This window comes from Salarias fasciatus, chromosome 1, assembly GCF_902148845.1.
Source record: "Salarias fasciatus chromosome 1, fSalaFa1.1, whole genome shotgun sequence".
Classification (NCBI taxonomy): domain Eukaryota; kingdom Metazoa; phylum Chordata; class Actinopteri; order Blenniiformes; family Blenniidae; genus Salarias; species Salarias fasciatus.
In genome coordinates this window covers 29,562,944-29,589,639 of record NC_043745.1, presented here as the reverse complement: position 1 = coordinate 29,589,639, position 26,696 = coordinate 29,562,944, and the positions used below count along the sequence as shown (strand labels likewise).

General features: G+C 40.4%; 2 protein-coding genes across 7 annotated transcripts in view; one reads left to right on the top strand and one right to left on the bottom strand.

Moving 5' to 3' along the window:
* cdkl5 (cyclin dependent kinase like 5) overlaps window positions 1-14,307 on the bottom strand; it is a 41,722-nt gene extending 27,415 nt beyond the window's left edge. For all 5 annotated transcript variants that reach the window (XM_030103865.1, XM_030104011.1, XM_030104159.1 and 2 more), the window contains exons 1-2: window positions 14,089-14,307; window positions 7,533-7,567 (exon numbers count right to left, since the gene is read on the bottom strand). In XM_030103865.1, coding sequence (XP_029959725.1) covers window positions 7,533-7,567; window positions 14,089-14,125 — 72 coding nt within the window. In that variant the 5' untranslated portion in view covers window positions 14,126-14,307. The remainder of the gene's footprint in view (window positions 1-7,532; window positions 7,568-14,088) is intronic.
* A 6,747-nt stretch (window positions 14,308-21,054) lies between these two features.
* scml2 (Scm polycomb group protein like 2) overlaps window positions 21,055-26,696 on the top strand; it is a 29,728-nt gene continuing 24,086 nt past the window's right edge. The window contains exon 1 of one of the 2 annotated variants that reach the window (XM_030099394.1): window positions 21,055-21,076. The gene's annotated coding sequence lies outside the window, so the exon portion shown is untranslated. The remainder of the gene's footprint in view (window positions 21,077-26,696) is intronic. The other variant, XM_030099390.1, reaches the window with a different exon arrangement.

Below are 26,696 nucleotides of genomic sequence, written 5' to 3'. Positions count from 1 at the left end.
TACGCTATTCTACTTTTATACATTTTGTTTTCCGGTATAAACTTATTGGCTGTATTCTTAACATCTTAAAAAAAAAACTGTTATTGTGCTATGTTATTAATGCCATGATGCCATTTTTATCATTATTGCTTTTTTGTGCTGGCAAATAATATGGCTACAAATGAAGAAAAATAATTTTACTTGTTTTGTGATCGTGAAATAAAGTAAGCTGTTTTGCTTTACACTGAAGGAAACCAACTTCAGTGTGACTCAGATGCACAGACTCAATGTTGAAAAAAAGCTTTCTGCTCTGCTTTATTCTCCAGATCATATAGAATTTGAATGCAATAGCTGATTTAATAACTGTTTTTCTCCCAGCCTCGTCATTTTTCACAGAATCGTTCAATTCTATGATGCATCACTGTGAAAGTTTGGGAGATGTCTCTGCTCTTTTGTCTCCTCAGATGTCATTCATGGTTGTTCTCTCAGTCTTATCAGGACACGGAGCTGCAGGACACTAAAACTTTGGTTCATACTGTGTCTTTCCAGCCACATTTTGAATTTGGGCTTAAAATCATTTGCCATCTGTACATGGAGCCGTAACTCATCAAACCTGAAGGGATCCTCGTTTCCTCTGTTTCCGCTGTAACTCTGCCAATCACACGTCAAATAAAACGTTCATGGCAAAAATCAGGAAACAATGCTTCAGTGTTTGTTTTCACTTACGAACTACTGTTGAACGGGAAACATTTGTCTCACAAATGCAGCTCTTAACTTTAGCAAACAAAGAGCCTCATCACAGCACAAACACTTAAGCCTTCCTCACACAACAGACTGACATCTTGGGAGGACCAGACAAGGGAAATGTGAAAGCCAATTTCCTCACTCGCAGTCAGTCACTTTCTGCATTTCAATACATCTGATATGTCCTTTACTTGAGCTTTTATCTGCTTCTGTTGGGCTGCAGCTTCCCCTCGCAGCATCTTGCTCTGCTTTACCATGTCACTTGGCGGATGGCTCCAGTATGCACGCGTCTGCATATTTAGAATTTCACTCATTCTATATAATTAATGGCGCTTTGAAAATTTTATGAAACACTGCACAGAAGAAGAAGAAGAAAAAAACTCGGACAAATATAGGGCCTACAATGAATGAAACATGCACAAATGGCACGACAAGGAGAACGTATAGAGGAGGCGACCACAGGAAAACTCCAAGCACTCAGACTACTACATAATATATCAACCTCTTCTTAATTCAGAAACAAACCTTCTGCATTCGACAACCATTTAGCTTCCCTCCCTGCTGTTGTAAGCAGATTTAACAGCTGTCAAAAAACAGCAACGGATGATTGTGGACATGCTTCATATTCACATAAACCGGTGAACTAATGGACTAGAATTGAATTACAATGAAGTCAGTTCTCTTGTCTCGTTCCTGCTGCAACTGTCACTCCTCCTACAGGAGTCCTTTCTCACTCTGTGTGTGACGTTAGGTGTTTTTCACAAATAGATTATGCTCAAATGTGCTGACAGAAGGAGGGATATGAAATCGGACTAAAAATGTAATTTTGTAACAGAACATGCTGCTTCGTCCCCACAGATGAATCATTTCTCTCCCCACGCTCAACTTTGGAAATTGTATAATTGTCCCCTTAATTCTCAGGTTATCAAGAAATAGTAGCTGAGTGAGCATATGCTGATTTCTGAACAAAATAAAGGAAACTTGGGCCAAAGTGTTCCTGAAAAGGTATATGTAATTTTCCCAAAGATCAAACACAAACTTACTCCATTCATTCTGTATGGATAAAAAAAACAGTTGTATAACCAAATTACATCTTTCTTGGGCAATGACAAGAACTTAGATAGACTTCTCAGAGGTTACTCAACATGCTTCATAATGTCGAAAATAATCTCTCTTCAAATATCAATAGTAAAAAAAAAATTACTTGAAAAAAACAACTGGGAAATGGTTTTCGCCTATATAGAGCTTTTTCCCTGCCGTAGTGTTTCCAGACTGCTTTATTTTGTTAATCACGTTCATCTTCAAGGCAGTTTGACAGAGGTACATCGGAAGATGCTGACATTGTGTCGTGTTTGAGTTCCTGAAATAAAGTCGGACTTGTGAAATTCCAAACCGCTCATTTATTTCGTCAGTATCGACGCTACAATGTGAAGAGGCTTCAAGTTGCTTTTCCATGACAGTCATGTTGAACAAAGCATCCCTCACTGCTTTTTCAGTGTGTTCATGTGAGCCATTAAAGGAGCTGACCCATGAATTTACAGATTCTACAAATATTTACGGCTCTGATGTCTGCTTTTTTCGTTTGTCAGCAGACTAGAGCTGACACAAAGCCGCCTCCTGCCCGTTTCTACCTCAAACCACTGAAGTGCCTGTAAAGAGACCAACTGGCCACCTTTGGAATGAGCGAGGCAGGTTTGAGCACTGCTGAAAACGTTTTGACACATTCTCCATTTCTTTAACCTGAAGGGTCATCTTTTGATTGACGGCCGGTGATCTTTGCAGCAATAATAGTTTGATATGGCTGGAGGATGCTCATGCAAGATGATTTATTTAATCAAAATTCGAGTAATTTTGGATTAAAAATACAGGATAATATCGCTTGATGCAGTTTCAACTGCAAGCGAGTGATTATAAGCAGTACTGTAAGACTTCACTGAATACTGAAAATATGTTTAATCAATCGAATGTTATTCATAAAGCACTTTTTTAATGAGACAGGTTTGATTTGAAATGCTCCACAGGACGCTACAGCACGAGACAAAACAAGGAAGGGCATGGAAACAGAAATTAGAAGAAAAGAATGGAGAAAAAGGTGCTTAAAGGTAAACTGAGGATTATTATTCTGACTGAGGAAAAAAAGAGGTGAATTGAACATCTTAAAGAAGGCAGCTTGACAAGAAAAAAAATGTTATGATGATTAAACTGAAAGTAAGAGATAAAAAAGAAGAAACAGAAATAACACTAGTTATGAGCAGAAAATCTTTCATAATGAACTAAACAATAATGTAAGATAATATTAAAGTACTAAAGGAAATCAAGTAAAATGAATGCATGATTTTTGTTTTTTTTTATTGTGTTGTTTGTTGGCTTTCTGAGCTGCCATACATCTATGAGACAAAATAATCACTTATATTTCTGGCTTCAGTCATGTAATGTCGACTGGCAATTTGTGAGTATGACTCAAGTCAAGCTATTTTTATCGATGGCGCCCAATTTCACAACTCCCGATTTATCCTCAACACAAACCGGCGTTAAAACACACCCAGTAAAGGCTGCACGCAGAGAATGGTATTCTAATAACTCTCCATCAGGTCGTTACAGCCATGTATGAACAAATAGAAGTACAGATCGATACCAGAATAGACTAAAACTAAGTTTGGACCTCAAGGTATTAATATAAAATAGTGAAAAAAATTACGCGTTAAGCAATTCGACATCTTCAACCCAGCGCAGAATTTTTCTCAGTGGACTTGAGAATGTTCCTTTTCGTTCCCAACATAATGATCACAGTGATACGCCCAAAGATGGTACGTAAATACAATGGATGGACCTTTCGTCACGTCACCCTTAGCGTTCCGAAATGCTGTTCTGAAGATTTCAGTGAGTCCAGCAGGACGTCTCCATATTGAACATTTGAAATCGGATGTAAATGTGATTGGTCCAGCCTGTCATGTGACTGCCTCACGTGGCCAGAGGAGGCGCTGTGAGAGGACGATTTATGCAAAACTTTAACTGGTAAAATAAAATAAAGAGATGATCTATGTGAAATCAGAGTCTGGTAAAGCCAACAGGGTTGTAGAGACCAAACATGTTCTGAAAGTGGGACCTTTATATGTTTATTTGCACTCTGAAAATGGGCATTTTTGAATGGGTTCCAATACAACCTATCTTCATGTTTTAAGAGCGGAATTGGCGCTTGAATCCCAGCAAAAATCTGCAATCCAATGAGAGTCATGCACAAGTCGGGTAGATCTGAGTTGCGCCTGCAGTGCTGCAGAGCAGCAACTGTGACACCCAGACCTGAGGTCGAAAACCCTTAGATCAATTAATTTGCCTTTCTCCCAAACAAATGATCATAAAAGGGTCAGCGGTGCTGTCGCTGTCTTTCTCACTGAGATTGAAATGCCCATTAATGTCACTCTGTGAGTGAAGGTGCTTGTAATAATTGCAGTAATCTGCCATTAACCCCATTCTGGTGTTGGATCAAGGTGGGATACAGGTTTATCATCATCATACGTCACAAAAGGACTGAACGCGAAGGTGTTTTTGGACACAGGTTCCATCCATGTGTATCGACTCGTCACAGCAGTCAGTCCCGTAAATTCATCCCGCAGACTGCGATTTTAGCATTCCTTTATGTTTATCACGCTCTGATGAAAATGTAAGAAAAAAAAGCACTTCATCAGCAGTTTCACACTGAACTTTTCTCTAATAGCCCAAAAGAATGCACACACACACACACGCAGAGTAAACAAGCTTTTGTGCTAAGTTAGGCTAAAAAGAATATCCCAGAGCAACTTAATGATTTGTAACTCTGAGCACTGTAGTTTGAGAATATTGCCTCCATTTGACAAACACACCACAGAGAAACAGCATGCGGAGGACAATAGAGCAGTGAAACATGAGCCGGGAAGCGAGCACGCCACGTATGTCAGACGCTGCCGGATGAGTCACACCAGCAGGCCGTGTGCTACTTTCATGCATACCAAGTACGTTAATGGCATGAATTTAAATTGTTTCTGAGCAGCCGCCACTGGAGACCCCGTGATGGACCCGTGTTTCTCACAGAACATTCGGATCACGCTGTGATGATGGAGTCTCCATGTAGGTCTGTGCCGTATGACTGCATGAGAGTGAGTTCCCAGCGCCGCTGAAATTATAATCCGCTATTAAGTGTGACGCTGACAGTGTTTTATCACCCCGAAAAGATTCACTGCTCAGTGCAGACTTCATTTGGCTTTTTGACAGCAAAATGAAGATAATTGCCATCAGTTAACCGGAATATGCACATAGAATGGTAGAACTGATTAATGAAATCATTATGCATGTATAAACACAGAATTACAGGTACTGCAATTTTTGTTTTTTTGAGTATATAGGGAAATGTTCACATCATTCAACTTCCAAGATATTTCAAAATACCTGTGCAGCAGAAACCTTTTTAAAGGGAAAACTTTCCAAATGCAAACCTTGCCTTCTATCCAGAATCTTGTCAATACAAAAAACATATCTGTGTGAAGTTTACTGAAAAAAAAAAAAAAGTTTAGCTGCAGGTCAATTTTGTCTGTAGTTGACTTTTTTCAATATTAAAAAAATTAAATTGTAAGTTAGTGTGGGTTTTAGATAGTGAACCTGAAGTTGCTGTAATGGTCATTATTTATAGTATTTTAAGATTCAGTCAGATTTCAGATTGATATATAAAAGAAACGATGCATATTATTGAATGCCCTTTGCAACACACAACAAGGCAACAATAACAGCAGCAGGAGGAAGATATTTAAGTGCATACTCATCAGAGGGAAATGTCTAAGACTAGAAAGTGTAAAGTGGTTGCTGTGGCACATATTTTTGTTAAATCAGATCTCCTTCTGTGTCACAGTCATGCTTGTGTCTCTCACTGTTCTGTCATTTCCTGTTTTATTTTGGCTCTCCTGCCTTGTCTGTGTCTCCTGTGGCTTTTGGCCTTTTGGATTTTTGGACTCTAGTGGTTCCTGCCTGACTACACCTTCTGGATTGTGTTGTTGGATTCCTCTGTTTGTGCACCTGTGTACCTGCCTTACTGGACTCTGTGACTCTGCTCCTGGTTTATGTTCTTTGTACCACTACTTACTCTCTTCACCTCAGTGCGATTGCGGTTTTAGGTTCACCGCGATCCCCGACAAATTAGCAAATTTTTGCTGATTTTGACCAGAAAACCTGTAGAATAGATTTTTAATGCCAACAAAGTTTTCCCAGTTATTTAAAGTTCAAACTAATAAATTACTGATAATCTTTGCATAGTGACAGACACAAATGTGCTTATGCAATATTAGCACCAAATTTACAGGATTGTGTGAGTTACAACATATAAATATATATATATATATATATATATGTATATATATACATATAAAGGAAAGAGAAGTGAATTGAAACACCTTAAAGAAGGCAGTTTGACAAGAAAAAAATGTTAACATGATTAAAAAAAAAGTTAAACCTGCTGATGCACTTTTTTGAGAAATTGAAAACTTTGAAGTCTGACTACAATCAATCACTGGAAGTAAATAGCTCTGTTCAACTGAAAGCAGACGGCATCAAAGACACTTGTCTTCACAACCACCACTGCAGAGCTTCCTGCACGTAATTTGACTAATTTCATCTTTAGAAACCTATTTCTCTGAGCGCAGCCTCTTAAATAACTATGGCTTGATAAATGTACAATTATAAGATTGCAGATAAAAATAGTGTGCATGAAGGAGGATAAGACCCCTTTAGTCTCATTCAGCCACTGTAGCTCACAACCATCGCCAGGGAAAACCACGAGAGTAGCAGCTTAATGACACATTTGATGCTGTGAAATACCATGTCAGAGTGTACTAAGTATACGATGAACTATTCATTTCAGGTATGTGACAAAAGACCCATTGAAAGTAAAACCTGCTGACTTCTTGATGGATGACTACAAATAAGAAGTGTAATTTTATCCCCAGGACTCAGGTGTTACTGCATCCAGCTTTTACACTGTTTGTAACTCCCTGCAAAGTTTGATCATCTACCCACGTGGCTCCAGCAGGTGAACCTGCTGCAGGTAGTTGAGTTTCTTTAATATCAGGAGGCTCAAGATCCTATTCAGAAGCAAGCACACGGCTATCTGTTGTGCATTCATGATAAGCTGAATTATAGGCAGAAAACTGTGCTCAAAACATACGACTCTAGGAGCAAAACCAACCGAGCTTTTTGATTTATGTGTCATTATGTGTCATTATTATGTGTCAGTAAGATGCTGCCTCTTTCTATGTTTGCATAAATTCCTTAATATATGCTTGCGTTTGTGAAAACATGTACACTGAAGGTTGCAGGGATCACGCAGCTTAACAGATTTTTTGAAACGTTTTTGCCGTTTGTCTGGAGACAAACAGTGCGGCAGACAGGATTCAGAGTGCATTCATTATATTCTGCATTACATGTGAAATCCTGGTTGTAGAACCATAGCACCATAGCAAACATGAAACAATATGAAGTGATGAAACCATTCAAATGGAACTGTAACTTTAAGAAAGGCAGCAGTTTAAACAGCGTGCACTTTTGTTTTGTTGCCGTTGCGATTCTGGAATTCGAAAGTACAACAACAAGTTCATCAGAATCAAAATATTGCACATCTTTGTTGCAGCTTCTTCACAGGTACATTTCATTCCTCAACGTCGTCTGATAGGTGACCCCAGACCTCAGAAAAAAATACCCCGTAATACCAAGACCGCACATCATAACGAGTCAAGCCAGGATTAATTTAATCCAAAGGAAAGCAGCAGCAAGGAGAAAAGCTTTCTTACCTTGTGTCTGCACTTAAGCACCACTCCATATGCTCCTGGACAGAGAAAAATAGAGAGGAAGGCAGAAAATGAGGTGAGGCCGCCATGTGTTGGCGAGCTACAACATCTTAATTACACTTCAGCTGCTAGTTATCAGAAAAAAACAGGTTCAGAAAAAAACAAGTGCATGTGAGAGAAACACCAGAGGGATGACAGGTATATGTACTCCCACACACTCAACATACATTTATGCTTTTAGCTTTGACTAATAACACACACGAACACCATGTGCCTTTTGTTTGCATGAAAATCAACATCCAGCACTCTGATGCTTCAGATCACATGTACATGTAGGGCCTTAGTTTAACTTATCAGTCTTTGCAGGCTTATTTTAAGAATCTTGCTCAAATTACACAATTACATTAAAGGTTTTTACTGCTTCTGTCTCCGCTATAAATGGCCTGTTTTTGTCACGATGCATTTCAGCTATCGGCGCCTCGCCTGACGTCTGAGCAGGGCTGGAGAGATTTTTATAGCCTGTTCCGTACAAAGAGTCACACCCTCATTCCCCGCTCCCCTCTGTCTCCGTGGCGTCTATCACAAAATGACTTTTTCTTTACTTTTATTGTTCTGTGTGAAAAGCTGAAACAAGATAAAGCAGCCATTATTTTTGTAAGTTCCGTTCAGCGCAGGCCTATAGTGGATTAATACTGACAGAGTAATTGTTTGGTAAGTGGAACAGATTTTCCAGTGATTCTGTAATTTTATGTATCGACATGGCGAGTCAAGAATGAACAGAAAGCTGGATTTTTTTTTTCCCCCCCCTTTACAAACAATTTGCACTCCCCAAATTACAGAATGGTTTGCCGGCTGCACTGTACAGATCTTTCACTTGCTTTCAGGTGTGTTTATTTTGAATGAACTGTGTCACGATTTGCATGTTGCAACCACAGCGAGCTGGGCTGCAGAAGTTAAGATGTTTATGCTATTTTCCCCGCGCTAAATGACAGGTAAGTGGCTGCAGTTAGAGCACTTCAAAGTACTGTGATGGGAAGCTTCTCGTTGAATTATTGAATATTACAAAACACGAGCAAGTGGGTTAGAAAGCTCTTCTTTTCTGTGACAAGTTAGAGGGAGAAGAATCGGTATTTAAACTAGTGAGGTGAAAATAGTCACAGGCTTTTTTTTTTTTTTTTTTTTTAAGCATCTACCTCTGCTTATCTGTCACCAGAAACCAAAGACTACATGACAAAAAGCTTAAAATGCACTTAGGGATGCTGTCACAGATCTGGCATTGGTTTCTGGATCGTGGCTGTGCGGTGGTCAGCCGCTCCTCTTTAATTCCTCATAAAAGTTAATTCCACCTTAAAATGACCAAGCACCTGAAATCTTTATCCGTGAGTCAAGTTTAATTCCAGATAAACCAGCTGGTTTATTCTCATTGGGGATATCAAATCGACATGACTTTATTCTGGTTTTTCTGTGCATATTTGTTCCCGTGCGATGAAGCAATATTCCAAGATGGCTCCCCTGCAGCAAGCGTTCGACTCGTACGGAAGCGTTTGAAGAAATGTATATAATGAAAAGAGTGGGTGGACGGGCGTTTAAAAATGCGTATGTTTATAAAGCTGTAGCATCAAAGTTAATCGAGGGAGAAAGAGACAAAAACCGCCGGCACCGGGGCCTGTTTACTCCCAGTAGATGGGAGTACATCACGTCGTCCCGTGTCCAATCAGAACGCTGCTCAACACCCAGCATGAAGGTGGATTTAATCCTTCATTTTTCTCATGTAAACACAAAACTAATATATGTAATTTGGAATCAACTAATTCTGAATTAAAAACACCATGAAGCTGTGGCCAGTGTGTGTGGTTGAACGTTGCGAATCAACTGTTGAGATTACTCCAGTGGTAAAATGTTATTTATAAGTGAAATCTTTGATTAAGGATTCATCACAATTGTGCAGCATGATCGGTTAGAACAGCCACAGCGTCATCGGACCTCACAGTTTTTATGGAGACATGTGGTCCGAAAAGCGATGTTTCTGGTACATGGTAGCTAATAAACGCCGTACGATGGCACAGTGGTTAGTGCACTGGCTTCATAGCAAGAAGGTAAAATTTGAAATACCAGCCGTTCCCTCCAGGACCTCCGGATTCCTCCCAAAGTTCAAAAACATGCATATCAGGTTAAATAGAGATCCTCAAATTGCCCCTAGGTCTGAATGTGTTGTTTCTGTCTTTATGTTGGTCCAATGTGGAGCCTGCCCTGCTTCAGTGCCCCACGACCCTGCACAGGACTAAGGATGGATGGATGGATGGATGGATGGATGGCACAGTGGTAGGTGTTGTAATGTAGTGTATCACACTGACAGGTATTCCCCTCATTCTGCCCTTCACGTTAAAGCATTAAATAAAACCTGCATATTCTCCATTTAATGTTAAGTGGTGGTTTTACAACCACTGATCACTTCAAGAGCAAATTCAAATGTCAATTCCTCCGATCAAAACTCGGGACACACAGAAGCATACACTCATTCTACACATTGTTCTTTTTCTGTAAAACCTTTAATCATTTTGCTGAAGCTGTTTGTACGTCTCGCTGTTTGATTAATGTTTGCTGACAAGCAAGGCTATGGATCAGTTAGTGAGAATTATCAACAGTACGATAAACACTGTCGCCTCACATTAGAGTGAAGCACGATTTCATGTCCGTCCAGCTCAGTCAAATCAGTGCTGCTGGTTGCAGCAAACAATGGCTGCATGTCAGCAGAGTGAGGGACTCTAACATGGAATACCTCAAAACTAAACTCATATCTTATCAACATATATTAATATATATCTGCTTGGTACTCATCTCTGTTATTGCAAATGTCATTAATTATAAAAAAAATAATCATGGAAGGGTGAAAGTTGTGACAAACTTCAATTTTTAGAGAGAAAATGAACAACAATTTACTCTCTAATCCTTTGTTTTGTTTTAAAAGTAGTTTAACTGTGACTAGAATCTAAAAAACATGGAGGATAAAACATATTCCTACCAGGGAAATATATGCCGTGAAACATCTCAGTCCTCCAAGCCACAGAGTGAATGATTGTCCATTCCTAATGTGTTTTCCTGCTCCTCTGATCTGACACTGCTGTCTGCAGAATGACATCCTTTATCTTCACCTTTCTAAGTCATTACATAAGACTGTTGATCCCGATGCTTTCTAAACAGACACTGTGAGTTACTGCTTGGGTAAATCTGTGTTGGTTCCTCGTCGGTCTCATCATAGGCCCGGATAACTACCCTGACAATGTCAGTCAGCAGAAAAATGCGCAGCGCAGACACAAAGTCACTGTTTAGACTTCTGTGATTTTATGATGCTACAAGTATAACCGTGGCGCCGCTGACAGCAGTCAGCACTGCTGCTCGCTGTTCAGATGTCAGTGTGGGAGAAAACATAAAGCACACAAAGCCAGCAAACTGCTAAAATATATAAACCCAAAAAAAATGTATGGTCAGCCTGTCCATTTGCCTCTCAGAATAATAAGATCTCAATGCGACATATAAAATAGCAACAGGAGACAGCTTGTTATTCCACATCGTGACTCTTTAAAGAACTAAACAGGTTCCTCCTCCCACTGTTGAGTGGGAGAGGGTTTCAGGAGTATCATGCCTTCATCTCTGGCCCTGACACTCTCCCCTAAGCCTTACCTCTCTTTAAAACGTCATAGAATATGTTTCTGCCAAAGAAAATCAGGATTTGAATTTGGTACAGGATTTGGACATTTCAGGAAGCAAAACTTTAAGTGACACCGTGACAGCAGGGGGGAGGCTTGAAACTACTTTTTCATTGTACAGTATGAAAAAATGGCTGAAAGTATGTGGGGATGCACAAATGTGTAAAGAGTTTAAACATGGTCTTTTATTTTTAAACAAAAATTTGTTTGTATGGTAGAATTCTGTTGTTTCATTCGTTGAAAAGCAGTTCGAAGGTCAGACCATAGTCAGAATGGATGAAACATATGACTATGCCTGCATGTGTCTGTGCAGATTTGTGTATGAGAAAGCAACTGGATGTATAATTATCACATTCAAATGTTTGGTGTTGTTATTTTCTTTTCCAAGCAGAAGGACCAGAGCATGAAAGTGAGTCTGCGGAAGAGGATGAAGAGGAAAATAAAGACGTATCTTCCATACTACAGTCTGATATTCCAGCTTGACCCAAATGGAGAACAGCCACCAGTGGCAGCTCCCATTAATAACCAGAACAGCAGGGGAACTTCCCGAGATCAAAAGATTTTCTATCCCTTTGTCAATACTTCAAGCTGTTTTTTATTCTCAGAAGACATCCTTGAATTAATTTCAGAGCAGTCAAATCTACATGATGTACAGTGTGACCCCAGCAAACCCCTCAACCTCACAGACCCATTCAGGGGAAGGCCCAAAGCCAAACCTTCCAGGTGAATCCTGTAGACGGAGATACCAAGCACTCGCCTTGGCCCGTTCTAAAGGTATTCCACATAACTCTGAGCGCTCTACATTGAGAGTTGCAGCAAGTGGCAACACTGTCCTCCATCTGGTCAAGCAACAGAATCATGTCGTCTGTTGACAAAGTGTGCCTCTCATTCTTGTTCTTGCTCAGGAGGGAACCCATTGGCCTGGTGTTGTCTGTAGCAGTTAGTCTGATGCTTGATGCTAAACTGAAGAAAAACGGGCAAGGATCTGTAAACGCTCAGTCAACAGTCAACGGCAAAGAGGCAACAAAATACAATGCCGAGAATGTAGCGTCCGTTTGTCAGATCCAAAAACTGCTCCCTGGGGATACAGAAAGTCAGTTTAGAGACAGAAACAATGATTTTTCTAATGTTGGTCTTGTTTGTGCTTCATCAATTCAATGAGAAAATCATTGGTGCTTTCATGACTTCTTAGCACATTGTTGTCCTCAGGCAGCAAACCTAAATGTTGTAGGTAGGAATGAGATGGGAAACCTTTGCGATTGATACATTATTAGAAACCCTGAAGCTCTCAATAAATGGTATGCAATGTGTTTTACCTTTTAAAATAGAAAGAGAGTGGGGTTAAGAGTGATACCGTAGGGAAAAGCTAAGAATGTCATTCAGTTTGAAATGTCAGAAATGCTCAAAGACTCCTGCATTTGAAAAAAACCATCATGACAATAAATATAGAAAAACAGTAGAGACACAGCTGCAGAGCGTTTGAAATATGGTGGAAGAAAACTGACCGGAGGCCAATCAACAAATCACTATTGGTGTGCCTGGCACACCATCAAAGTTTCAGAACCTTTCAAAAGTGCTGAAGCCCCAGAAACAGGACTTCTGTGTGGGTGAAAAACAACCCAAGAACAAAAATGGCAATAAAGGCACAAAACATAAAGTGAGATTGGAGTTACCTTCACGCCAAGACAGGACAAATTCAACTGCCTGACAGATTTCCACTTAATCCCACTCTGGGGCGAAATCTTTTTGTGCAATGAGTTGCTCTTTTTTTTTTTAGCATTATTAATGTTTTAATATAGGCAAGCATTGTGATGCAATGGTGAGCAATGTCGCATCGTGTCAGGAAGAGCTACTAGGTCAACATAAAAGGGTGATTTTGTGAGGAGTGTACACGTTCTCACTGTGACTGTGGAGCTTTTATTTCCCCCACAACCAAAAACTGGCTGTTAATGTGAGCACATGGGGGGGATTGTGTGTGTCTCTCTTTGTGTGTGACTAATGCTGATGCATTGATGGATTGATGGATTAATGGACTACATGTTCGGGTGGCACTCTTGTCTCGCAATGAGAAATCTCTGGTTCAATTGCTGGCATGGGAACAGAGCTTGTAAATTCACCCTGTGCATGCAAGTGCTCTGGTGTGTGTGTGTGTGTGTGTGTGTGTGTGTGTGTGTGTGTGTGTCCTGTTCCCCCAGTCCCACCACCTGAAATTGGATGAAGAAGGTTTAGAAGATGGATGGAGAGCGTGGGCTGTATTTTGTCATTCCTAGTCACTTGTATCCCTTTCCCGTCGAGTTTCAGTTGTATTTTTAGGGAACACAAACAACAACTGTGAAGAAATAGCCACAAAAGGTTGCGTGTGACAGTCTCCAGCTAATTAAAAAAGTGGTGAAGGAACTTCGAAGACATGAAGAATGATTTGAGTTTATCAAAGGTGTAAAGATCCGAGAGCAGAGAAACTTCTAAGGACAGCTCCCAACTGTTAACTAAATTAAAATTCTCTAAAAAAAAATGAGTAAAGTTTTGAATTTTCTTATGAGGATGGCCTTGAAGGATTACACAATACTCCATGGCAACCTTCCTAACCTCTCACGATCACACACAAGCGCCTTTAAAATTCCTCTGCACTTTATCAAAAGCACGAGTCTTCTCAGAAGGGAAAATGGGACATATATAACCTGACAACAGCTACGGTTATTTTTCAGCTCTGAAGTGTAAAACAAACTAAAAACATTACCCTGGATATGGAAGACCCAGATCTCCAGAAGCAGAGGTGGAGGTTTTCACGGCCACATATGCAGTCCTCAGTTTCAACAAACATGCTGTAAAATCTGCTGTGTGAAATCACCCACCTTCTCCCACAATGCCAAGGACTTCAAACTTATTCATCACATCACCGAGGGCGGGGGCTCCTCCAGCAGGTGAAACGAGCTGAGCTTTAGCGAGGAGACTCCACCGCTGACCGGCGGCTGAGGGAGTGGACCGCGGACTCCAGGAGAAACACAGCGAGCCTCTGACTGAACCCCATCTTTACTCCGCCTCTCGTCTCCTCTTCAATCTGCAGCTCTCTCGGATTTCCTTTCTTTTTAATTTTGTTTTTGTAAATGTCAGCTTCTTTTTTTAATGAATCTGCCTTCAAGCTGTGTTTCTATTCCATGTCCCGATATCCGTCCTGTACTTTCATCCAAAAGTCCAAACGGGCACGTCTGAAATACAAAACAGAGAGGCGTTAGAGTACATCACAACGGGGTCACTCCAAGGTCCAGCATCCCATGATTCCTTGCGTGGGCTGTAGCATGCTGGTGGTATTCCTGACGCAGATGGCGGCTTTAAGTGGGACATGAAGATGCACAGAAAAGCAGCATTTCCTTCAGGACACGTTTTAATCATGGATGACTGAAGCATGACTTCCACACGTTTTTTTTTTTCATCCCATCCCACACACGCCGACCTGCAGGATGCTGCGAGCGTGACACGCCACGACGAGCAGCACCGCAGATCGGAGCCCACTCTGGACGGGACTAACATCGCAGCTTGCCGCCAATCAGTTGCTCCACCACTTTGATCCAGAGTGAAATGTGTCGACAACAACTGCATACTGTCAGGAATGCAGGCCGTGTTGATGCCCTAACTTTCCCTCCAACAGCAGCAGGAGAATGGCGTTTATGCTATTTATTTAATTGTCTTGACAGCCGATAGATGGATTGCCATATAATTTGGCATGGATATCCGTGGTAAGGGGTGGAGGAATGCTATTCCACCTAACTTTTACTGCAGCAGGTCACAGTTTTTACTTTCCCAGTAAAACATTGCACCATTTATAAAGTACTTTCTATTAGTAGAGACACTGATACGGGATTTATGTTGATTTTGGCTGCACTTTTTCTCTTTTTCTCACTGGCTGAGTGGTTTTGGTGACGGATTTAGTACTCATGGTGTTTCTTTAGCAATAAATTTCAGTGAGTTGTAGAGATTTCCCAGGCAGCACGATGATGTGCTACTGAACAATGTTCCCTCAATAAAAAGATGCAGGCTCAGGTTTCACTTATTTGTAGAGTTTCCATGTTCACCCTGAGAAATTGAGGGTTTTTTTTTTCTAGATAATCCACTTCCACCCACATTCAAAAGCAAGGCACGTTTAGTTTAATGGATGGCTCTAAATGTTTCATATGTGTGTGTCGTCTGTCTACTGAGTCAAGACTGAGCAGAGCAGACTTCCTGCTCAGGACGTGTGTTATGTCCTCTTCAGTGCCAACCACTGTGAACACTCAGTGCAGAAAAGAATTTCATATGGCTGAAACCATTTTGACCTTGTGAATAAATACAGTTGTTGAATCTGAATGTGAATATATAGTTTGAAGGTATTCCCTTCACACTTCATGTCATACCATCAGTTGCGGACAATCAACATACTTAGATAAACAACGATATGGCTACCGTTCAATTTTGTCCTAAATTTTTAATTTCAGTTTGAAGCACTTGCTCTCTCTGGGCATTCCCTTTCAGCACATGTATATAGAAAGCACGAATGATGGCTTCTCCAAGGCAAAGTGGAATCGTTTGAGTACCATCCATCCATCTTCTGTACTGTCTCGCCCAATACAGGGTGGCAGAACACACCCAGCACACACCAGTCCATCACAGGGTGAACAACACAGAACGACACACACTCACTTTTTTTTTTAATGCCGTTTACAGTCACCAATTAGCCTCAAAGTACATGTTTTGGGCTGTGAGAGGAAACTGGACAAACTTGATAAAAAGCCCATGCACAGGGAGAACATGCAAACTTTATACAGAAAGCACCGTGGACTGAAGCACATGCTGCCCCAAGGTGAGAGCGCTCAGTCACCACACCTCTAACATTCCAATTAACAATGAGACCATTACAGCTGTTCCCTATACTTCATATTATAAGCAAAAAAAAAAAAAAAAACAATGCAGGAAACACCTGACAGTTTAATGTCACCATTACCCAGATATTTATCATTAACCCAGACTTTGTTGATGAACTTCCCTTTCCTCCTTTTTCCAGAATCTCCAGCGTCATGCACATTGGTTCAGGCTACTTAATGAGAACGAAAAAGACTCTGAAGGCTCAGATAACATTCTGTCTTACTTCCAAAAACTGACCACGGTTATTGAATGCCTCCTTTGTAATGTGAAAGCTGCTGGACTGAAACCATCAAAGCTCCTTGCACTATCAGTCCAACTTCTTTTCTATAACAGCAGTGCAAAAAAAAAGAAAAAAAAGAAAAAAAAAAAGAAAAGACTTTAATGTTGATTTGGCTCATGTGCCTGTGTGGGCGTTTTCCTATGCAGTGTGCTCTCCACAGAGCCAAGTCTTTCCAAGGAAGAGATAAGGTGGATGTTCAGGCAGTCCATAGTCATTTAAGGATATGGTGCTATAACACAAGGAGGGGTGATAAGCTTCATATCATCCCCACAGACCTGTCTTGAATGTACAATGAAAGCATGCAAATAAAGGATACACTGTGTCCTCAACTCAAGGAAAAAATGTTCCTGAGCAGCAGTCAGTTTATTGATAAGCTGCTGCTTCTCCTTACATCCAAACGGGGAATGAGGTTGAACCGTCACTGCGTTCTGGATATACTGCCAGGATGGAGCGACGCGTTAATCTCGCAATAAACGCCTGTTGGTGCCTGCAACGCAAAGACAATCTCTGAAATAAGTGACTTCGGGAGTGTGAATTTAATGGGCAGGCGCGTGCACCGACAAGTGCGTGTTTGTGTGGTGCGTGGATGTGCGAGGTGAGAGGGAGGGAGAAGGCGAGAGAGAGAGAGAGAGAGAGAGAGGGAGAGAGAGAGAGAGAGGATAGTAATGCTGCTCTCTCTGCACCGAAACTGCGTCTCTGCCGTCGCTGCGTTGCGGAGCGCACCACCATTCCTCCGCTGTCCACGCGTTTCTCAGCCTACACAGCAACCAGTGCATATATTATAAAGGTAGTCCACGGACCATGTTCACGACAGTGTTGCACAACAAGATCCACAAATAGCATTTTCCCCATAAAGCCACAAAGAGGCATGATTTCACGTATGGAAGAAGAAGAAGAAAAAAAAAACAGGAGCAAATAGAAATGCAGGCGTCCTACCGCAGCCCTGCTTGCTTTAAGATTGCAATGTACACATAGATGTGATCTATCGCTTCTGTGAGGTGAGACAGATCAATGTAGCATCATGCCCATGAAAATGATGGTGTGGGAAGACGAAGAAACATCATGTGGAGAAAACCCCCCGGGCCGCGTCCGTGCGTCGTGACACGACCAAATGTCTTACTCACTCGGTGTCTGGACGGAGATCTGGCCGGATCCGCAGGCTGGAAAAAGCCGACGACGGGGTGTCAGTGTACCGTCAACAGTTCTTCAGAGGCTCCGTGCTCATAGCCTCAGCATCAGCTGGTTATAGCAGCAAAAATCGTCATTCCTGTGAGCGACGCAGCGGAGAGCCAATAGAAACGCGGACGGCAGCGCGTTCCAGCAGTGGCTTTTTAACATCCACCGCGAGCTGGGATAAAATAAACTTTGGGATGTGGATGAAAATCCAGCTCATCGTCCGTTTAATACCATAACTGCGTGAAATATTCACCCTCCAGCCGTAGGATGCGCAGCTTTTCCAGAGTCAGCTCCTGAGGGTGCTGTTGCGTCCTCCCCTTTGGACAAGCCATGTTCTGTGACTGATTAAAAATCTTCCTGCAGCTCCTCCACGCTCACTCTCACCTACACCTCCCCTTCACGTCTGCACTAATTGGCCAAAATCAGTGCGAAAGCATCGGATTCACAGACAGTGCGTCGGCCTGTTTTACAATAATGCTGATTTGTGGACATGACGCGTGGCACGCTTTGCGCAAAAAATGTCCCTGTCATCTAAAGACCCTCCGGGTTGCGTTTGGTCCCCTTAAGATCACAATGGCTCATTATGCAACAACTTCAGCACAAAGTTAAATGAATGGCATCCTCAATACTGACTGGACACGTGCAGAAAACACATTTTCGGGCTGGTTTGACAAAGACAGGCAGCGGATTGCAGCTTTCTACTGTTAGGGTGTAAAATTAGAATAAAAAGTACATTATATCTTAGAAATTTTATGAATTCGTTAAGCTTACGTAAAGTGATGCATGCAAAACGTCACTTTTTAGAAAAGCGCAAACCATGGATGTCAAACATAAAGCCCGCGGACAAATATAGACCCTCCAGAGAGTCCAGTCTGGTACTGCAAGACGTTGCAAAATGTAAAACTTCACTTTTTTGTTTTAAAATTTCAACACCTGTGATGTATGGTTTATTTACTTGGGGTGGCTGTTTTAATGAGAGTAGCAGTGTAGGAAAGAAAAAAAGCTCTCTTTGCAAAGTAACAGAAGCACAGTGGAGGTGAAGTTAAAAATAAGAAAGCTACATTTGAATAAATCATGTGTCTTGATAGGAAGCTGGGTGTTATCAGCTTTAATTTGAAGATAAATACTTTTGCAAGAGAGAATGAGACAAATTTTAGTCACTTGTTACTTTTTTTTTAATTACAAAACCAAACTGAGAGGAATTATTTGTTGGACATTTGGGTTTTTTAAATGGTAATAATGGGATTTAGGCAAATTGTGCCTCAAGTCTTGAACAAAGATTTTCAATACATTTTTTGGTAAAACATCAAGGAAAACATTTGAAGTTGTGTGTTTTTATACATTACTATCATCATTTTGATGGACTGACTCACTCAAGATCAGATTTGGCTGCATGTGACAACTGCACTACAGTTTACCATCCTTAAAGGTCTTTGGATATAAATCTATCGACATCTTTATTTCATTTAAAATGTATTGACATTTTTATTGCACATTCATGATGTGATTTAAAAAATTTATCAATGTGATTTTTGCATAAGAAGCTTCTCATTAAAATAAGTCATGCAGCAAAGAAGACGAGTGAAAACCAAGTATGAAAGTATCAAATATTAAGTAAACCAGCTAGATATAGGCAGTGGATAGACAACACTGAAAATTAAATTATTTTATTCCATCATCATGTGAAAGTAAATTTCAGCTAAATATACTGATTTTTTTTTGTATGAACCATAGAAGGACTATGAATATTAACTATATTCAAGCTACTATATCTATTATCAAGTAATATAAGCAACAGCATAAGCATTCTATTTCCTATAATGAGACAGATGTTTGCAGTTTTATTATGTTTAAACTTCACAGGCATTTAGTTACATATGATTCATGGCACAGTCAAAGAATGTGGATGACTTTGTTTCATCTTTTTTCATTGACACATCTTGTGTGATGATACATTTCTCAATATTATACTGCCTACATTATTTTGCAGACGTCACATGTAATGTTTGAGTCTCTGGATTCAATAAATGCTGATAAAGGGAGGTCTTTCTCAACCTAGTCAAAATGTGCACAGAACAGTAAACATCCAATAATAACACCACTGAATGACACATATTCCCAAATTGGAAACTGTCCATGTATAATCTTATGTAACGTGGCATATTTACAGATCAAACTGGGACAGAAGAAAGAGATAGTGAACTCCACCAGGTGACTGGATATGAACACAGTCAGAGTGAAAGAAGGAAGTCTGCAGAAACCGCACATTTCATATTCAGACAATCATTTACTGAACGTTTTTAGAAGGGTAAAATTCAAATAAAATATTAATAAATAGTCTGCTTGAAACATATTGCAACAATTTTAATTGTTTTTGCATAGATTTGAGATATCAGTGCATTATGTCCTATGCATTACACACTCAGCTGTACATTTGTGAGTATTGATAGATAGATAGACAGATAGAGAGACAGATGGATAGATAGACTGACTCATCCTGAAGGGAATCCAAATTCGCAGCCAGTCTTCTAACTTTCTAATCTCACATAAAATGCCCTTTTTAGATATATAACTAAACATTAAATACACTACTAAGTTATTTACATTTAAAATAATGTCAGCATGTTGACTTATATATATATATATATATATATATATATATATATATATATATATATATATATATATATATATATATATATATATATATGTGTATATATAAAATATTTGGCGTACAATGTGAAATACTCATAGAAAACAAGACCAAGAGATACATATAAACCTCCCACAGACATCATTAAGGAAAGGTAAAAATAAAAGTGCTTGTACATTAAGAAAATTGACATTTTTTCAGCTAAATAATGTTGAGGTATAATGAAAACTATTTGCTTTTGAAACTACAAATTGCTCCTGATTAGACACACACAGTTTTGAATATTGTATTTTCTCTATAACTTTGGTTTATTGTCTTAATAGAGAAGAGGTGACCCCTGCTGTATATGTACATTTGTTCGACACATGTTCGATATGTTTTATCAGGAAAACATGATATATTTTTTTAAACAGATGAACCGATTCGAATTCCAAGGAAAATGAGTGATCCTAGAGTATATCTCAACCACGGTACTTTTTCTTGCGATTCGAAATAATCCAAACAATGTGACTGTAGTGCAAATTCCTGTAGACATCACTCCCACCATCCGCAACCAAGGAGCGGCAGTAAGTTACAGCTGCAAAATGTTTTCGTTTCCGCGTCACCTGCAATTTATTACTAATGCTCGACATGAAAGAAAATCTTCCTCATTAGAGGGACTAATTAACGATCCCCCCATCGTTCTTCCCCGGTTTATTTAGCTCAGCCTCCAGTGGAAAAATATGAATTACAGCACTGCGCGGTGGACATGCGCGGAGCTGCAGCGAATATGGCGGCTTGCATCTGATAGAAAGTGAGGGGATCTCTCATCAAAAACACCCTCTTCTGACGGTTGGTACGGCTCTTATCTCATTATTACTCTCGCGTGCTGCAAACGGCGGCGTTTGTCCGTCGTCCGCGTCGCGGGCTGCGGTGAAAAGCGGCCCCGGTCCGCTGCCAGCGAGCCACGCAGCGCTCAGATAGCAGAGCGTGTTTATACTGTATTCCGTGCAGACGGAGGGGCAGCTCGGTGCTTCACAGCAGCCACATTCAACTCTGCTCGTCCTGTTTACCGGAGGATCCTGCAGAGGTTTGTGCACGACTGCTGCTTGATGGAGCGGTTTTTTTTTCTTTTCTTTTTTTTTTCTCAATTAATTAATTTTTTTTTCTCAGCCCGATCCTGCAGCCTCGGACTATCACTCCGTCGGGAACGTTAGCAGCGTTTTTTTAGCACCGTCCCGCCCACAAAATGTGACCGTAACCCAAATGAAAATGCGTCACACACTTTTCTGCACGTTTAATTCAATCTCCCGGCTGTTTGGCCTCTTTTCTCCCGCACATTCCCGGTAATAACACTCATTAGTCGTTCGCGCTGGTCGCACGCGCTGCGCCGTGGTGCAACTCGTCTGCACACATTGACACCGCGTGAGGCTGCTGGGATTTGAGGAGGGGAGGAAAAAAAAAAAAGAATGAAGGGGAGGAAAAAATAGTTGGTGGTGGTAAAAGTTGTTGCGTGATGAAACGATGTGCATAAGTTCCCGAGGAGGAGGAGACGCCCTGCAGCGGCTCGCGGCGCTCATCCTCCCGGCAGCAGTAACGTGATCTGCGCGCTCTCTGCCTCCGGAGTGTCCTCCGTGTGTGTGTGCGTGTGTTTGTGTGTGTGTGTGTGTGTGTGTGTGACGGAGGAGCAGGGCCAGGCCCACGCCACACACACTCACCTCAGACAACACACACACATTTCAAAACACCACGTTCCACCTCTGTGCACAACGAAGGACGAACCGACTGTTAAAGTTCATTTTTCAATGTTCCCTCTGCCTGATCTGATTGCATTTAGAGCAAATTTGGCCACTTCCCTAAGTTGGTTTATTTTATTTGTGAAGCTAAACGGTCATGTTTACTCCACGGTTCATTAATTTGTGATCTTTTGCTGCTTTTGTGACATTTACTGGTTGTGAAACATGTAACCTTTGGGTCATTTTTCCGGCTAGAATGTCTCCCAGTGAATTTATTTATCAGGCATATGAGCACAACTTCTGCATTTGTTCTGTTTCGAACACTGAATAATTGTGAAGTGCACTGGAGTTACTGCACAGCAGTTTCTGAGTTTTTTTTTTTTTTTTGTAACTTTTTGCAAATGATGCATTGTATAGTTTCAGGACAGAGGTTCTATTAGATTGTAATCGTTTATTAAAACATAATCAATTCATGCACAAGACACTTGATGGAGGGTAATTTCACACAAATTGATTTATGACTGCAGGAATTGGTAACTCTGATTATAATGAGGGGAAACAAAAGTTTTCTTTTTTATCAGAGAGCCAAATTTTAAGTGTTGAACAATGAATGACAACTTTGACTTAATTTAGAATAAACCGAATAACTGTAGATTATCTGAGTAGAATCAAAGTGTGTTTTATGATTTCTACCTTAAAGGAATGATTGCAATTGGCTTTGGATTCAGAAACAGTTTGATAAATGTCTCACAAAGAAGCTCTGTACATTCCAAGTAGTAAAACTGTTTACTTGTTTACTTCTCTAGATTACATAATACTCTGCAGACTAACGTGTCTCAATGGGTTTAACTAAGCATAGTCTGAATTTAAAGATTTAATAAATAGTGATAAAATTGTGTCCCATATGCACAATTACCTGGTAGACATGTCATAAAAATGTGGTCTGAGCTTCACACCCCCATTAATAAATTATCACCACTGGATGACGTGCTGCCGACTGTCTGTGGTCATAATTTTAAGAACTGTGACAGATTTTCAGGATAAACAGAGTGGACTCTGCCAGCTGCTTAAGATTAAGAAATCAATGTCACAATCACAGTGAGAGGAGGCTTTAAAAACAGATATTTGTGCACTTCTGCTACAGGATGTTATTACTTTTAAAGAACTGGAAGCATGGTTTGGACTCTTATCACAGCATTAATGATTAATCCATTTAGTCTTTAATCCATTTGAATAATTGAAATGTTTGTGTCAAACCAGGATGTACATGAAGTTTAAGGGATTTTTTTTTTCCTCAAAATCAGGAACTGTGTACATTTTGATCAGATTAATACAAATGTAATTTACATAAATGACACTGTGATCAACACTTTAAAGACTTAAATTCTTCAATTATTCTTCAGTCAGACTTAAAGGATTGACATTTGCATTGATATATTGAAGTATGCATATAAAAGATTAACGCTGTACATGTTTACTCTTTAGAAACCTCCCCAATATTTCTTTGATTCATGATGAATTATAGTTACATACTATTGATCGTCAAACAGCAGCATCGCATATGTGACATTTGGAGTTAATCAGGTTTTTTAATGAATAATCATGACTTTAATGTTTTTCACTCTTTTTTAATCTCATGATAGTAAGATCAATATATTTACTTTTTTAATTTGCTAGTAGTGTCATACAGCTTGATGTAACTTTCACGAGGATTTTTAGGATATTTTCAATGATTCTGGTATTTTATTACCCAAACTAATCATTTAATAGGAATATTGACTGGACTAAGAGAATAATCTTCATTACATTCCGATGAATCAGTGATGTTGACAGCGAGCAGCTTGCCGTGTTTTGAAAAACTAAAAAGCTAATCTAATACTTTTGTGGAGGGAAAAAAACCCAACTTCATTTGATTGATTTTTTTTCTGTGGTCCAATCACAACAAAAACTTTGATTGTAAATCTAAAAAAAATGAATAGTATTCTTTTTTTTTAATTTTTTTTTTTTGTTGAATTTTAAGCAAATGTTCAAAGCAACTCCTTAAACCTTAAGTCAGCATTTGTCCTTTTGGGTTTAATTGTGCGCCCAAAACAAAAAAACTATATTATCACATAAGACTTTTTGTCAGACTTCAGCATTTTAAAAAAGGCAAGATGTTGAATGGTACTCACCTCTCATACAAATGAGTATAGATAGGAAAAAAATAAAAAAAAACAACCAGACTTAAAAAATAATCAAAAGAAACAGATTGTCTTTTGACCCTCTCATACCTTGAAATGACCTCCAGTGAGGTCAAGCGGGACAGTTTGCTGCTGCAGGTTGAATGAACCAAACTCTTCATACAGAAAGGGCGTTTTTTTAATGTTCAGTTTCTGTTCCCAGTGGGTGAAGGATTCCACAAAGCCAGACTGAGCGACTGTTGAGGCAAACGCTTTATTCTTTCACAGGGAACGTAGCAAGACAGAGAATCTCAGAAAACACAAATTAGAACCGACAACAAGACACAGAACTCAAGTCCGATATTCATGGTGAAACATATCAGGGCAGGAAATTTCAATCAGGCAAGAGGAGAAGTCAAGCAGCCTGAAACGAGACCGAATGAGAAGTTAAATGTTTAGTTTAATGTAGCATCAGGTAAAATTAACTATTAGACTGAAGTATTAAAGTAATAGATTGTAATCGGCAGCTGCTTATGCAGAATGAGAATTACAGCTTTTCATGAGACCAGGTCTCAGGCCATTCTTCACATCTTCTCACGGCGCAGGTTTGTGAACATTACGCTAATCCCCGATCAACGGTCGCCTTAGTGGAAATGGAGGCTGTAAAAATTAAGTGCTTCCTGGTCTGCAGGGCAGTCCTGTCTGACCCTCTTGAGTGGGGCGGGCAGCCTCAGTGCAAACACTGAGCCGGTCTGGAGGAGAGCGAGGAGCAGGGCAGGAATCCTTTTCATGTGGGCCTGCAGACGTCCCACATCCACACGTCTTAATGGCTTTTTATGGCAGCTTGGAATCTTTATGGCTCCTTCTGACTCAATGGGATCCATCGCAGAGACAGAGGGGTCTTCAGAGGGAGGGCCGGCTGCAATACATTGCAGATGCGAGGGAAGGAACGCAGACATTGTGCGGCAGCTTCTGTTGAGATTTCAACCTTCCAATTTCTGGATTTAATTTGGATTGGATTGCTATTTTTATTGCAATGGATTAAATTTTTTTTTATTTTTTTTTTGAGCTGGCACCATGCGTGGACTTCACAGGGAGTGGGAGTACACTGATGGGTTTTGTAAACCTGATGTGGATTTTTGGGACAGACTTTCAGAGTGCACACCGTGGTAACGACTCCATTACATAAATAATTGCTTGAATGCATTAGGTTTAATGGTGCGATGCAGTGAAGCTGCAAGCTGGGGCCTTTGTGCAGAGGAGCGCGTATGGACTTGTTTATCATACAAAAGAGTTTACAGGTTGGTATCATTCATAAACGGGAAAATCATAGTTTATTATACAAAAAAAAATCAATAATTAGATGTTTTAGAAAGATTTAATGCTTCCTGTTGCTTTTGATGCTCATTAATTTAATGCAGACAAGAATAGCAGCTGTAGTAATACAACCAGGCTCATCTGACTGCTTTCCACTAATTATAATAATGAAATGCTTCAACATGGCTCATATTCAGGTTCTGAGATTTGACTAAGTCCCACAAAGACGGGAAGATGTTAATGTCTGTGCCTCGATGTGCTTACGGCTCGGTACTGCGGCCCATTTGTTCCTTTTGCACACAATAGCAATGAACAACACTTCACAGATGTACCAGCCGTCGCACGCTGCAGGTTTCAGAAAACCTCACTCAGAGAGAAGCGAGCCGCCGGTTTGTGAAGGACTGTTTCCAGCTCACACACACGTTTGGTTGCTCTTTCCCGTGGAAGAGTCGGCGGTAATGAATAAACACGACACCTGGTGCAACTGTTGCTCTTAAAGCCGGTCTGGAAAATAACTCTGACTCACAGGAGCGGTCGCCAAGCAAGTGTCTGTTACACAGGTGATGCTTGTTATTAGAAGGAAGTTATTTTTGGTTTTGGTCTTTTCATGGGATTTGTTGATGGCGAGAGAAATGCTACAATATAACGACGGCCAGGGTCTGAGGGAAGCCTCATGGAATTCATGTTTAGGATACCTTTTAACAGGGACACTATGATGGCAACAAAGTAGGAGAAACAGAAATAATGACATGAAGTGTTGAGAAAAAAATAGGAATAATCAAAGAAGGGTACAGTAAGTATATGAAAGTGTGAATGCTTGGTCCCAAATTTATTTGCTCTACATTCCTGAAGCATGAAAGTGTTGCCATCGGTATGACATGAGACTCTGACACAGCATGAATCCCACACGAGCTGCGGCGGAGGGAAGAAGCTCCAGCAGAATCGGGCTCAGGGGTGCTGCTGTCTTTTAGCCACTCTGGTTGGCGTAAGAGAGACAGTGTAAGACACGGCGGAGGGAAAAACAAGTTGACATCAGAAAGTCAGATAATCACATGGCTGAGACACATGAAGGGGGACAGGAAGACACGCAGAGATAACAGGGAAGAGGAGAGAGCACTGACTGCAGGAGACACATGTTACTGACGTGTGTGTGAAGGTTTCACTCGGTGCAACAAAGATAGCTCAAAGCAAATTGCATGGTGGCCGGAAGCCTTTCTATTGTGCAAGTACATTTATACATTTATACATCAGCTTTTAAGATTGA